We start from the raw sequence: 14,266 nt of genomic DNA, 5'->3' as shown, positions 1-14,266 counted from the left end.
TCCAGTGGCTGCCCAGACGTACCTCTACTCCCAGGCCTCTCCTTTTCTTCCCCTTTAAGCTAGCCTGGTCCCTTGGAGCTCACCAGTTTCCTTACCATCCTGAAATGCTTTCTGCTTAGCACCCCTATCATTTCTTCCATGAGGTCCCTGGACAGGCCCAGGGGAGAGGAGCACATTTCCCACCTTGATCACACTCCGGGATCAGGCCTTGCTTGGAGACTGTGTTTGTCACCTGGCCAGGGTAAGGTCAGCATTCTGCTTGGAGAGGGGTACCCCGAGCCGGGTCCTCATTCTCTAAGGCTCTTGTGGGTGAACAGGGAGGCAAAATGACAGACTCGGGGTTTGTAAGAGTGAGAGATATCTATTGAAAGGAAAACAGTAACAGAAAGAGGCAGAGGCGACCTGTGGAGGAGCCCAGTCCACCTGTTCTCCTATGAAAGAAAAATCTCAGCCTGAAATTTCAAGTCCAGTTGAATAAGATCCCCAAGGTCCCTGGTCCTGATGCCTGCTGCTTTATTCATCTTCTTTTTCACCTTCTTCCACGTTTTCACCATTTTCTGCCTTTGTCGCTTCTGCTGTTTCTCCCAGTTCTGTTTTCCCTATTTCTTCTGACTCTCTTCTATTGTCTTCTGAAACTTGACTCTCCAGTCCTTGCGATTTCCTTCTGCTTAATTCTCCTGAGGGTTTCTGGTCCAGCTCTGAAGGCCTCCTGTAAATTTCTCTTGATTCCATTCTGCCCACTTCTAACGGTTTCCTGTTCTCCTCTCCCTTGCTTCCTGTGCCCAGGTCTCTGGACACTCCCTTGGCAACATCTCCTGAGTCTCGCCCTGTGGCTCCCAGCCCTGTTCTGAAGGAGCTGGCTTCCCCTACTTCTCTCTGCCTGTTTTCTTCATGTCCACTCGCTGCGACCCTCAGAGTTTCCTGGGACAACTCGTCTTCCGTCTCTTTCTCACTGTCAGCTAGCTCTCGCTCCCAGTGCTTCATCACCTTCTCGGGCTCGTCTCTTGCTCTTCTCGCGCTTTCCTTCTCCTTCCCTGCCACCGCTGCTCTCAAGGTTTCTAATTCAGTGGCCTCTTCTGAAAAACAAGAGAAAGGAGGGAAGAAAAGTAAAAGTTTGGCCATCTCTGGGCCCGGGGGCACCTCAACCCCTGGGGCCTGTGCTTCTGAGAGACAGCGGGTCATTGTTTCCTGAGCACCAGCCCTGTTCCAGGCACCCGGCGGGCTGCAGAGGTGATGTCGCGCGGTTGTCATGGAATTCACGGCATAGTGTCAGTGGTCGGAGTTCGTCGTCAAAGGACCTGAGACTGATGACGGAGAAATCACAGCCAGTTGTCACGCTGCCAGTAAATAAGTGGCAGGGCCAGAATTTGAACCCAGGACGGTCTGCTCTCAGAGCACATTCTCTTTCCCTATGAGAAATAACACAGGTGCTGGGAAACGACAGGGGTTCTTTTCTCCAGCATCCTCATTCTCCGTTATTCTTTGTCCCTGGGAAGCACATTCATCATTTACTGGGAGGTTCCCTATCAAAATATGAGCAGACTGTTAGCAGGGAGTTCAGCTGGAGAGCTATTTTTATGATCAAAAGGACCCTTGCTCCATGTTTTTATGAGCTACAGAGAAAAGTCACAGTGCCCTCCTGAGTCTCCCCCATACTCTCTTCCTGGAAGCCCCAGGTCTCTAAGATGCCTGCCCGGGGAGGGGGGGGGCCCTAGGTTCCTAGCAGGGAAGAGGCCGCTGCGTGGCCGCGAAGACCTGGGCAATGCTGCCGCCTGCCGGTCCGGGGGTGAAGAGCCCGGCAGCTGCCGCATGTAGCCTGCCAAGGGGATGGGAGGCCGCTAGGAGCTTCTGTTGCCCCGGTGGGTCCCGAGAGCAGCTCTAAGGGCCTGTGGGAGCAGAGGCAGATGCCCTCCCTGAGGAGACCCAGCCACCACATGGCGGGCGCTGCATAATAAAGGGCTGTCATCTGGCTGCTGGGGCAGCCAGAAACCTCACACCCGATCTCCCCCTGTGCCTGGGTGCCCGGAGGGGTCACCGCCACGCTGCCGGGGTGATAGACCACAGCGGGGCAGGCAGAAGCTGAGTAGAACTGTCATCCTGCGCGCCCCGCCCCCCCTGGCCCCCGTGTCTTCGCTCTGCTGCTTCCCGCGCACACGCAGGAGCCCCTTTGCTGACAGCTCAAATCTCCTGGCTTTGCCCCTGGGCTGTGGGCTCTTCCGGGGCAGGGGCCGAACCTCTGTCTCCCCCAAATCCCACACTTTTGCAGCGCATGAGGAGTGCTTAACTAATACCTGGAGATGGAGAAATACAGGAGCGGACTCTCAGGGCAGTGGCCACGGGCTGGACCTCCTCCTCCTGCCCCAGGGAACCCAACCCCGGGACTGGAAGAGCTGCTGGAGAGCGCGGACAGGGACCCTGGCGCTACCTCCTGGCACTCACCTCTCTCTTTCTTTTCTCTCAGCGTCTCCCTGTAGTCTGTTTTCTTCAGCTCTTCGATGATGCCCTTGTTGGCATCATCCAAGGCCTGTGGGTGGAGAGAAGCTGGTGACCTCTCTTAGCCCCTGTTGGCACCCACACCTTCCCTTTCATCACCTGAGCCCCAACTCCAGAAGGCAGGACTCTGCACCAGCCTTGCTGCCCTCCATTTTCCCTGGGCTTCTGCACAGACTCCTGCCCCGGGGTTAATTTAGACTTGTGGACCTGGAATTAGCCACACTAAGTGGGAGGAGATACACAACTGCAGGTAACTCGGACTTCAGCTCCCTCGGGCTTCGGTATGTATTTCAGAGTTGTCTCTTGTCTGCTCATTTCGACCTCTTTACCAGAAGTTTCTTTTGGCTCCAGCCAATGTAGAGACAGTGAAGCCCCTAATCACTCAGCAAGGCAGCAAGCCATGGAGGGGACTTGGAAGCACACTGCCCGGTGGGACGGGGTGCTGGCCCATCTTGAGAGGGGCTCCCGGGGTGTCTACAGGTTCCCTGGTGGCCTGGGGCTCAGCCTGTGCGTATGTAGTTCCAGGCAGAGCCGCAGTAGGCACTCAGGAACCATCCACAGAGAGACGAAGGGGCCTGGACATGCTTGTGGAGTGTTGATCTTCCTGCCCAGAGCTGCTGGTCCGGGAGGGTGAGATGGCAGGGACCTGGTCTCACGAGGGGTCACCAAGGCCGTGGGGCCTTTTCTCTTTGCCTCTCATTTTCTTTCTTTTTTTTTTTTTTTTAAGATTTTATTTATTTATTTGACAGAGAGAGACAGCGAGAGAGGGAACACAAGAAGGGGGAGTGAGAGAGGGAGAAGCAGGCTTCCCGCCAAGCAGGGAGCCCGATGCGGGGCTCGATCCCAGGACCCTGGGACCCTGACCTGAGCCGAAGGCAGCCGATTAACGACTGAGCCACCCAGGCGCCCCTGCCTCTCATTTCCAAAACCCTGCCCAGCCTTCAAGGCGACCCCAGACCCCGTTGATGGGAAAACCCAGCCCTGCCTCATCCAGTGGAGCGCTCTCACCTTGGGTCCCCTCTTCCCTGTCGCCCTGGTCAGGAACAAGGGGTTTTTGTTTTAACCTTCCCGCTGACAGGAAGCTTCCTGCGGGCCAGGACCACAGCTGTCCCCTTTGGACTGGGCAGCTCAGAGCCAGCCCGTGGCCAGCAACTATTTACTGGGTTGAACTGTGGAGCTGTCTCTCTCCGGCTGCAGAGTGACCCTGCAGAAGGGCATTAAGGGCGAGAGACAGTGCATGCAAGTGGAGGGGCAGCAACAGGGCTTCAGGGAAGGAGCGCTCTTCCTTTGGAGGGCAAGGTGCACGTTTGGGGAGCTAACCCCCTCTACAGAGGAAGAAAACAGCAGTGTGGCAGGCCTAAGCCGCCCTGGGACGGGGGACGGGAGAGCACAGACTACCACATGGTGGAATCTCTCGGGGGCGACTTCCCCACCATTACAGGAAAGGGGTGGCCTCACCAGTGTCCTCACAAACCGTGAGCTCACACCCTAAAAATCTGAGTAGATCAGGTCGCCCCTCTGCTATTCCCAGCCCTTCAAGTCCCAGCTGGTCTACCTACCGTCTAGGGTCCTTTGGCCCTACTCTGCCATCGTGAGCCAGCCCCTAGCATCCAGGCCCAGGGGTTCTTTTCTGCTTCCCACAGACCTCTCAGTGCCCATGGCCTCCAGTGCCTTCAGTGCTCTTGCTTCTTCTCAGCCTGGCCAAACCCTTCTGTGGTCCTTCGAAGCCCAGCAGGGGGCCCACCTCCAACCAGAGCATCCTCGGCTGCCACTTCCCAGGGTCCCTGCTCCCTTTCCCGAGTACCTGCTGAACCTTTAGTCTGGTCCTCGAGGCCATGCCCCTCGTGGTGCCCCCTCATTATCATGTCTGGCCTCTCTTAACCACAGGGGCAAGCTCCCCAAGGACAAGGGCCCTGATTAATTCATGCCAGTAGATGCTTACTGGGGTCCAGCCACATGCTGGTAGGAAGCTCTGGAATTTCAACATGGGGCAGCCTAGGGGGAGTGGTGGGGGGTGGGGAGGCCAGGGGACTCATGCAAACTGCCTGTGCATCTTTGAGGTCAGTGCACTGACCCTACTGAAGGTGGACATCTGCCTGGAGCAGCTCTGGGAGCAGTGGCAAGTCTGATGCACCTGCAGGCCCCTTCTGGCTTCACCTCTGGTCTCTGCCTCCTGACCCTTATGGTCTACACCGCACTATCCAACAGAAATTTCTGCCACCATGAGAATCCTCTAGATCTACACTCTCTGGAACCCACAAGCCACATGCGGCTTTTGAGCACTTGAAATGTGGCTGTGTGACTGAGAAACTGAATTTTAAATTTGATTTACTTTTAATTCATTTGACTCTAACTGGAGGCATGTGGCGGGCTGCCTGGCTGAAGGCATGTGAGTGAGGCAGTCACACTGTATTTCTTGTTGTCTCATGGAGGAAGCAGCATTTTCCAAAAGGCAAGCCCTAAAATCAGTTGAAGTTTCAACCAGCATTAAACAAAAGGAAATGGAAACTTTAGCAAAAGGAAAAAGGAAAATATAATAAGAAATAGCCTACATAGTAAAGGTAAATATGCTTTGTTAAACTTTCGTTTCTATTGTTTATTTCAAATAAAAATAGGTATATTGGATTGCTCTATAAACTGAGAGCACCAGCGAGCATTTGAAAGCCACTACCCCACCTAGAATGCGGCCTGCATTTGGTGGGTAATAAATCCCCGGGCTCTGGCTGACTGAGGCTGAGGACCCACCCAACGCCCTCCCCGCAGCCAGGGCCCAGGGGGCGGGCAGCTCACGCTGATGATGGCCTGCTGCGCCTCGTTGTTGTGGACCAGCTTCGCTCTCTCCAGGGCCTTCTCAAAGTTGCTCACGGCCGACTCGAAGTCTCTCAGCTTGACTGGAGAGCAGAAAGGAGGCATAGCACAGGTAGATCGTGACACTGCGTGTTGGACAGTGTGGCTGCCCGGCCCCGCCCAGGGTCAGGTAGAAGCCTGAGGCCTCAGGCAGTGTCACTGAGCTGCCCATCACCATGCTTTCCATCGCATTCCTGGGCCAGCTCACCACTAAGGACCAGCACCTAGGAACCTGAGTCTTGGAGAGCAGGCCATTCAGAGAGGTCAGAGAGGAAAGAAGGGTCTGGGGTAGGGCCTGTGCACACATCCTGTGTCTCCAGGGCAGGGGGACAATTCTATCTTGCCCCAACGTATGATTGTTCCAGAAGTGGAAATCCACATATATATATATATATATATATATATATATATATATTTTTTTTTTTTTTTTTTTTTTTTTAAGTAGGCTCTACATGTGTGGAGTCCAGCCTGGTACCAGGGCTTGAACTCACAACCCTGAGCTCAAGCCTGAGCTAAGAAAAAGAGTCGGATGCTTAACCGACTGAGCCACCTAGGTGCCCCTGGAAACCCGTATTTTAAAATTGTTCATTCAAATTGCCCTAACATGTTGTGAAGACCAACAGAGGTATCAAAGGGCTGGCTGTGACTCACGGGCCAGCAGCTGGAGTCCAGCCCCCACATGGGCGCAGTCTGAAACCCGAGAGGAAGCGGCTGCTGTCTGAGCTCACTCACCCAGCTGGTTAGTGCTGCATCTGGGATCTCATTGTTGCCTGGCTGACTGACCACCCAAGGTTTCTGAGCCAGGAGGACCCAGAGCCCAAGCTCTGCCTGCGCGGCTGTGCGGCCTCTAGAACCCAGTGGCTCCAGGCGGCTGCATTTGATTTTTTCCATCCCAGCGTGGGGAAACTGAGAGCAGCAGTGGCTGGCTGGCTCTCCAGGGGCCCTCGGGGCCAAGTAAGTCCTCAAGAGTTGACTGAGGAGGGGCGCATGAATGGTGCAGTCGGTTAAGCGTCCGACTCTTGGTTTCAGGTCAGCTCCTGACCTCAGGGCCGTGACATCGAGCCCTGTGTCTGGCTCCGCACTCAGCATGGAATCTGCTGAAGTTTCTCCCCGCCCCCTCTAAAATAAATAAATAAATGTCTCTCTTTTTTAAAGATTGATTGATTGATTTTATAGCGAGTGCGCGCGCACAGCAGGGAGGGGCAGAGGGAGAGAGAGACTTTAGCAGATTTCATGCTGAGCGCGGAGCTGGACATGGGGCTCCGCCTCACGCCCCTGAGATCAGGACCTGAGCTGAAGCCAAGAGTCGGACGCTTAAGTGACTGCACCACCCAGGCGCCCCGATAAATAAATCTATAAAAAAAAAAAGGAGTAGACTGAGGACAACATCGACCCTGAGGGGTACATTGCATTTTCCCTTCAGCTTATGCTATGCCCTCCTGAGAAGAGGAAAGAGTTCTAGGAAAAGCTCCAGTACTCATGCCTTCCCCCAGTTTAAAGCTTCCAGTGGTTGTCTCTACCTGTGCTTTGAAGGGAGAATCTCTGACTTGTAATGAGGCCCATGAGGCCCTGCGGATCTGGCCCCTCATCACCCTCCCCCATCCAGACCTCCTGGGCCCCCAGGGGCCCCGCTGACACAGGTCTCCTTTAGCTTCTTAAATCCGCCAAACTCCTCCCCACCTTCTACATGCTGTTCCGTTGGCTGGAAAGTCCTGTCCTCAGCTTTTAGAATAGTTGGTGCCCTCTCATCCTTAAGGTTTCTGCTTCAAAGTGACTTCCTCAGACATGAAGGCAGGACATGGTTATCAGTGGTTATCCCTGCTGTATACCCCGCTTGGTGCCTCGAAGGTGCCAAGAAAGTATTTGTGTTAAGAATAATGAATGATGATGCCCTTGGGACACCTGGGTGGCTCAGTCCATTGAGCGTCTGCCTTCAGCTCAGATCATGATCCCAGGGCCCTGGGATTGAGTCCCATGTCGGGCTCCCTGCCCCACTGGAAAGCCTGCTTCTCCCTCTCCCTCTGCTACTCCCCCTGCTTGTATATTCTCTCTCTCTCTGTCAAATAAATAAATAAAATCTTTTTAAAAAAATGATGATGCCCTTGACCACAGCCCCTGCCACATCGCCTCCCTCACTGGGGGTCTGCTGTGCTCGCAGGGGGGCAGGGGACAGGGCTCTAGTCCCAGCCTCATTGCTTACTAACCTGTGACCTCCAGCCATTTCCTTTCTAACTTTGTATTATGAAATATTTCAAATATACACAAACATAGATGGAGTATAGTGAGCCCCTATGACTCATCACTCAGCTTCAACAATTATCAAAATACCACCAACCCTGTTTCATCTATTCTTGCTCACCCATACCCCTTGCTGGGTTATTTTTTACAACTTTATTGAGGTGTAATTTAGATATTATAAAATGCACCATTTGTGGGTATACAGTTCAATGACTTTCAGTAACTTTATGGAATTGTACAGTGATCTCCACAACGCAGTTTTAGAACATCTCCATCAAGCACCTGGGTGGCTCAATCGGTTAAACGTCTGCCTCCGGCTCAGGTCATGATCCCAGGGTCCTGGGATTGAACCCCACATTGGGCTCCCTGCTCTGCAGGGAAAAAGAACATCTCCATCACTCTGAAAACGTCCCTCATGGGACCTGGGGCAGTCAGCTTAACCATGCAGTGCCTCAGTTTCCCCATCTGTGAAAAGAGGACAATGCCTTCGTCATTGGCTCACACGGTGATTAAGTGCAAGAATGCACACTCAAAGGGTACCAAGGCCAGAGGAAGTGGCGCTGTTTTGATGATGACACGATGCTGGGCTGATCTGCAGCTGAGCTCCTCAGTGGGAGCTTCGGGGGTGCCCCACGCTCTCACTGAGCTTAGCTTAAAGAAGGCACTTACCACACGCTGGTCAAAATGGAGGGCTTTGTCCTCCACTCTGAGTCCACATTCATCTGGCCAGGGACACACTGGGATGCTAAGGGTCCCCAGCCCTGGCCTGGTAGCTCGGGTGGTCCTCTCTCCGTGCCCATACCTTGTGCCTGAGCCACCAGAACGCTCGCATTCAGCTGCCACTCGATGTCCCCTTCTTCCTCAGCACACTGTTGGGACTTCTCACCGTAATGCTGGGCCTGCCAGGCCTGGTCCAGCTCCAAGTAGCAGCGGCCGATCTCGTGGAACAACCAGGTCTTCTCCAGGGTGGTTTTTGCCAGAGGGATCTTCTCCTCCCACCTGGGAATGTGAAGAACCAGGGTCAGTTCTTTCCACTCAAACCCTGTACTCAGCCATAGGAGGCCGAGCAGAACTCATTCTCCAACTACCAGTTCTTTCGGACTCAGGGGTGGAGCCAGTAAGCATGAAGATATTTTAAAACGGCCAAAGCCATTTTAGTACATTTACAGATAGAACTGATACAACAACTGAAAATCATGTTTGTAAACTTGCATTTCAAATAACATAAAAATAACATTGAAGAGTATCATTAAGTATATAGAAGACAAAATCCACACAGAAAAGATTAGAATAAAAAAAAAACAAGATATCAATAAGGGGAGATCAGGATTAGACCTATCATCGTCTTCGGGAGGGAAGACAATTTTCCTGCTACTCTTCTGCATTTCCCAAATTGATATATTTTTTTAACACTTTATTTTATTTATTTGACAGACAGCGAGAGAGGGAACACAAGCAGGGGGAGAGGGAGAGGGAGAAGCAGGCTTCCCGCCGAGCAGGGAGCCCGATGCGGGGCTCGATCCCAGGACCCCGGGATCATGACCTGAGCCGAAGGCAGACGCTTAACGACTGAGCCACCCAGGCGCACCCCAAATTAATATTTTAACAGTAAGCACAAGTGGGCGCCTGGGTGGCTCAGATGGTTAAGCATCTGCCTTCGGCTCAGGTCATGATCCCAGACTCCTGGGATCGAGTCCCGCATCGGGCTCCCTGCTCCTTGGGAGCCTGCTTCTCCCTCTGCCTCTCTCTCTCTCTCTCTGTCTATCATGAATAAATAAATAAAATCTTAAAAAAAAAAACAATAAGCACAAGTTTACTACAAAACATTCTTTTTTAAATATTTTATTTATTTATTTGAGAGAGAGAGAGAAAGCATGAGCACAGGGACGGGCAGAGGGAGAAGCAGACTCCCCACTGAGTAGGGAACCCAATGCGAGGCTTGATCCCAGAACGCTGGGACCATGACCTGAGCCACCCAGGCGCCCCTACAAAACATTTTCTTATAAAAAGATACAAATGGGTGGGTGAACTCTCAAACTCGTATGTCTTTTGGCACATAGACACCAGGGGTCATTCAGGAAACCAAGAGATGTGGAGCAGAAGGGTCCCAGCAAATGAGTCTAATTGGATCCAGACTCCTGGGATGGAGTCCTGTGTTGCTGGACTCCCTGCTCAGCGGGGAGTCTGCTTTTCCCTCTCCCTCTACCTCTCCCTCCACTTGTGCTCGAGCTCTCTCTCTCTCAAATAAATAAATAAAATCTTAAAACAAAACAAAAAAACCCCCCAGTTTCCTGAGCTCCAACCCAGACCTGTAGAATCAGAATTTCAGGGAGGGGCCCCAGTAATTCATGCACCTGTGCTCCAGGTGATTCCTGTCACTGGGAAATTGTGAGCAGATGCTCATTCTAGTCAATCAACTTAACAGATGAGCCTCAGAGTTGACAAAGTGACTAGCCCATGGTCACGTGGCAGAGCCAGGAGCCAAACTCAGGTCTTCTGATGCCTCTTTGCCTGGCATCCGGGCCCCAGGCTGGGAGTCCGGTGTGAGGGTGGGAAGTCCTGGCCCTCGGGTGGGGAAGGGGCAGTCTGGGGTTACTCACGTGTCAATGGCTTGCTGGAATTTCCCAACTTTGGCAAAAACCCTGCCAATGTTGTCAAGGGCTCTCGACTTAGCATCGGGAAGGTCACTGTGGGGAAGAAGCAGGATTTGTTGTTCACTAGAAACTGGCCATCCTAGGGGCGCCTGGGTGGCTCAGTTGGTTAAGCGTGCAAATCTTGATCTCAGATCAGGTCTTTTTTTTTTTTTAAGATTTATTTATTGGGGTGCCTAGGTGGCTCAGTCGGTTAAGCAGAAGCCTGACCTTCTGCTCAGGTCATGATCCAGGTTCCTAGGATCAAGCCCCTCATCGAGCTTCCTGCTCAGCAGGAGTCTGCTTCTCCCTCTCCCTCTGCCCCCCCCGCACCCCCGCTTGTGCTCTCTCTCAAATAAATAAATTTTTTATTTAAAGATTTATTTATTTACTTGGGGCGGGGAGGGACAGAGGCAGAGAACCTTTCAAGCAGACTCCCTGCTGAGCGAGGAGCCAGACACGGGGCTCAATCCCATAACACATGTTGAGATCATGACCTGAGCCAAAACCAAGAGTCAGACGTTTAACCAACTGAGCCACCCAGGTGTCCCTCAGCTCAGGTCTCGATCTCGGGGTCATGAGTTCAAACCCCATGTTGGGCTCAATGCTAGGTGTGGAGCCTACTTAAAAAAAAAAAAGAAAGAGAGAACGGAAGAAAGGAAAAGAAATTGGCCATTCTCAGCACTGTGGTAATTGAAGAGAAGCAGACAGAGGCCCATCGTCAGGCCAGGAACACAGCGTCATGCCTCAGGCACTGGGCGTCCAGTCCAGTTGGAGGGATGATGCCCAGGAGGCATGGCTGTGGTACGTAGGTCCTTTCATGCCCTGTGGCATGAATGAACACCATGGGAACCTTTCCAGAGAGCAATCACTCAAGAGTTTACACACATGTCCCTTTGATGCAGTAATTCCCCTTCTAGGAATTTACCTGGAGAAGAGAATGTGACAAGAATAATAATCATTAGAAACAACCTAAACCGGTGCCCCAGCACTGACAATTTTTGTGTATAAAAAAAGCCCCTGACACATGAAGTTAAAAAGTCAGATTACAGGAGTGTATACTATGACTGTTGCCCCGTTTGTGCTAAAAATAAATATGCAGCCCCGAGGCACGATGCTGTGTTCTGGCCTGACAACGGAGGAAGGGGCCACACAGGAGGTGCGCAGTGCACCGAGTACAAGTCTAGAAGGTGGAAAAGGCTGGAAACAGATTCTCCCTGGAGCCTGTGGAGGGAAGACAGCTTTGCCAACACCTTGGTTCTGGCCCAGTGAGAATGCCTTCAGACGTCTAACCTTCAGAACTACAAGAGAATGAATGTGGGGCCTGTGGATGGCGCAGGCAGTTAAGCGTCCAACTCTCCGTTTCAGCTCAGGTCATGATCCCCGCATCAAGTTCTGCGCTCAGTGCGGAGTCTGCCTGGGATTCTCTGTCTCTGTCTCTCTCTCTGCCCTTCTCCCTCTTCCTACCCCTGCTTGCTGGCTCTCTCTCTCTCAAATGAATAAATAAACTCTTTTTAAAAAAATGAACTTGTTTTGTTTTAACTCACCAAAAAAGAAGTGAAGGAATAAAAAGGGGGCATTTTTTTATAGAATTTATTTTCAAGCAATCTCTACCCCCAATGTGGGGATCGAACTCACAACCCTGAGATCAAGAGTTGTGTGCTCCACTGACTGAGCCAGACAGGAGCCCCACAAAATGGGCACTTTTAAAATTAGAGAGGATGTAGGTCTAGCTATTAACAATGATTATCCAAGGGAAACAAGAGTATGAGGGAAACTACCCATTTATCCATATTGTTTAAATTGTTTACAGTATTTCTGTAACATCAGAAAAGAGATTAAGGTATTTTCTTTTTTTAAAAAAAGATTTATTTATTTGAGAGAGAGAGAGAGAGAGAGGAGAGAGCACGAGCAGGGGGAGTGGCAGAGGGAGAGGAAGAAGCGGACTCCCTGCTGAGCAGGGAGCCCAACATGGGGCTGGATCCCGGGACCCTGAGATGATGACCTGAGCCAAAGGCAGACGCTTAACCAACTGAGCCACCCGGGAGCCCATGAGATTAAGATATTTTCATAAAGAAAATGACAATTGCTCCCCTTACATCGGTTCTTCACCATTACCACCACATAAACACTGGTCTGTTAAAAAATTCTTCCCCAAAAAATAAAAGAAGAAAACTGTCCCCCAATGCTCCCCGCCAAGCATCTCCTCCCGCTCTCTCCCGCCTCCTCATCCCTCAAGGCCCTGCCATCCAGAGGGCTACTATGTCCCATGAAACTTTGCTCCTTGGACTCATTCTACCCCCACCATGGCCAAACCTGCCTTTCAAACATGCACATCTCAACAAGCCATTTCTCTTCCCACAGAAACACGCACACAAATGTTGCTGTGCTTGATGGTAAAGGGGGAACAGCCTGAGTGTCCCACAGGGATGTAGCTAAAGAAATTACCATGCATGCTGAAATTCTTTTTCTCTGGAGCCATTTAAAGAATGAGACCCTTTCCAAGACATATGCTTCTTAAAAATCATAAAAGTAAATTACTTTTAAGAATCCTAGGTATGTGCATATGTATATAAATATGTAGGTAAATACACCGAAAGGGGGCCGGAAGGATACATGTCAACATGGCCCCAGGTACATGAGCGGAGTGTGGTGCTGGGAGGTGGGGGTGGGGGGAGACTTCCAAGTTCTGCTCTCGGTGCCCCAGAGTTCCAGACCAAGTACCGCGCTCACACTAGTACTTGTATAAAACCAGACTCCTCCTCGGTCCTCAGCCCTCCCCAAGATGGGACCCAGACGGCCACTCCCCACAGGTCTTGCCCCTCGCCCTGCGTCTCCCATCCCTGCCACTTCTCTCTGCCTAGGGTGCCCTTCTCCCTCCCTCTCGTCCCCTTGGCCGACCTGTCGTCTCTGAAACCCCCTCCGCTCCCAGCAGCGCTCCCCCCGCTTCTCTCCTTGGACCTACGGCCATACTGTGCACCCACTGCTCTGACAGCACGTCTGATGGGCCCCCCTTCTAGAGTGGGCGCTCTGTTACAGTGTGATGAATTGAACAAGTTGTAACATGTTAATTTATTCATAATACTGTGTAATAAGAAGTAACAATAGCAATGAGAAAGCATGCACTCAAATCATCTAGAGTATCTGGAGGAAAAAATGAGGGCAGGAGCCACTGGAGACGCTGCTGAGACAAGCTGGGGTTTGATCTGTGCCTTGAGGACTAGCAGGCTCTGGAGGTGGGGGGCCACTGGAGGGCATGGCTGATTAGAATGAGGGAGTACCTGAACAAACAAGACCTGAGGCCCATCTGTGGGTGGTAAAAAGGGACTAACATTGTCTAAGGAACACCTCTGTTTATTTAGCCACTTGGCATGCATTTATCACATGCCCACTATAGGGAAGGTGCTGGGAAGAGAAAGTGATATAAGATAGTCCCTTCCAAAATCCAAAGTCTAACAGGGGAGCCAGGATCCACACAGAGTTTAGAGAGGGAGCACCAAGGTGGTGCGGATTTCTAAATCACCCAGCGGACACTTGGAACTTTCCTGAAGGGAGACATATTTATAGTTGTGAAGGACGGGAAGGGGGGAGTTGATGAAGAAAGAGAAGGGAGTCCTGTTTAGGGGCTGCAGGAGCAGAGCCACAAGGTGTTGGTGGGGGCACAGGATGCCCAGGGGCCTGGACAGAATTGGGTCCACTGGGGCCAGGAGAAGTCAGGTCAGGAAGGGCACCCCGAGCTGAGCAGAACTGGGAGCTGGAACTGTATCCCAGTCCTACCACTGGACTTGTTCTGCACAGGAGGGCCAGCTGGGCTGCAGGAAACCCAGGTCGGAGGATTAGGCAAGAATCCTCTTGCCTTAACGACTTAACGACACTTAACGACGGAGCCACCCAGGCGTCCCGTAAAAAAAAAAAAAAATCTTAAAAAAGAAAAAAGGGCGCCTGGGTGGCTCCGTCGTTAAGTGTCTGCCTTCGGCTCAGGTCATGATCCCGGGGTCCTGGGATCGAGTCCCGCATCGGGCTCCCTGCTCCTCGGGGAGCCTGCTTCTCCCTCTGCC

General features: G+C 52.0%; 1 protein-coding gene across 4 annotated transcripts in view; it reads right to left on the bottom strand.

The window, feature by feature from the left end:
* Window positions 1-321: 321 nt before the first annotated feature.
* The window catches only part of TTC25 (tetratricopeptide repeat domain 25), a 29,937-nt gene continuing 15,992 nt past the window's right edge, over window positions 322-14,266 (bottom strand). For all 4 annotated transcript variants that reach the window (XM_027624432.2, XM_035724577.1, XM_027624431.1 and 1 more), the window contains 5 exons: window positions 10,179-10,265; window positions 8,381-8,577; window positions 5,284-5,384; window positions 2,440-2,524; window positions 322-1,076 (listed from right to left, as the gene is read on the bottom strand). In XM_027624432.2, the coding sequence (XP_027480233.1) occupies window positions 514-1,076; window positions 2,440-2,524; window positions 5,284-5,384; window positions 8,381-8,577; window positions 10,179-10,265 (1,033 nt within the window). In that variant the 3' untranslated portion in view covers window positions 322-513. The remainder of the gene's footprint in view (window positions 1,077-2,439; window positions 2,525-5,283; window positions 5,385-8,380; window positions 8,578-10,178; window positions 10,266-14,266) is intronic.

The sequence above is a fragment of the Zalophus californianus genome, chromosome 16 (assembly GCF_009762305.2).
Source record: "Zalophus californianus isolate mZalCal1 chromosome 16, mZalCal1.pri.v2, whole genome shotgun sequence".
Lineage (NCBI taxonomy): Eukaryota > Metazoa > Chordata > Mammalia > Carnivora > Otariidae > Zalophus > Zalophus californianus.
The sequence above is the reverse complement of the archived record's forward strand: the minus strand, read 5'-3'. Positions and strand labels throughout refer to the sequence as shown.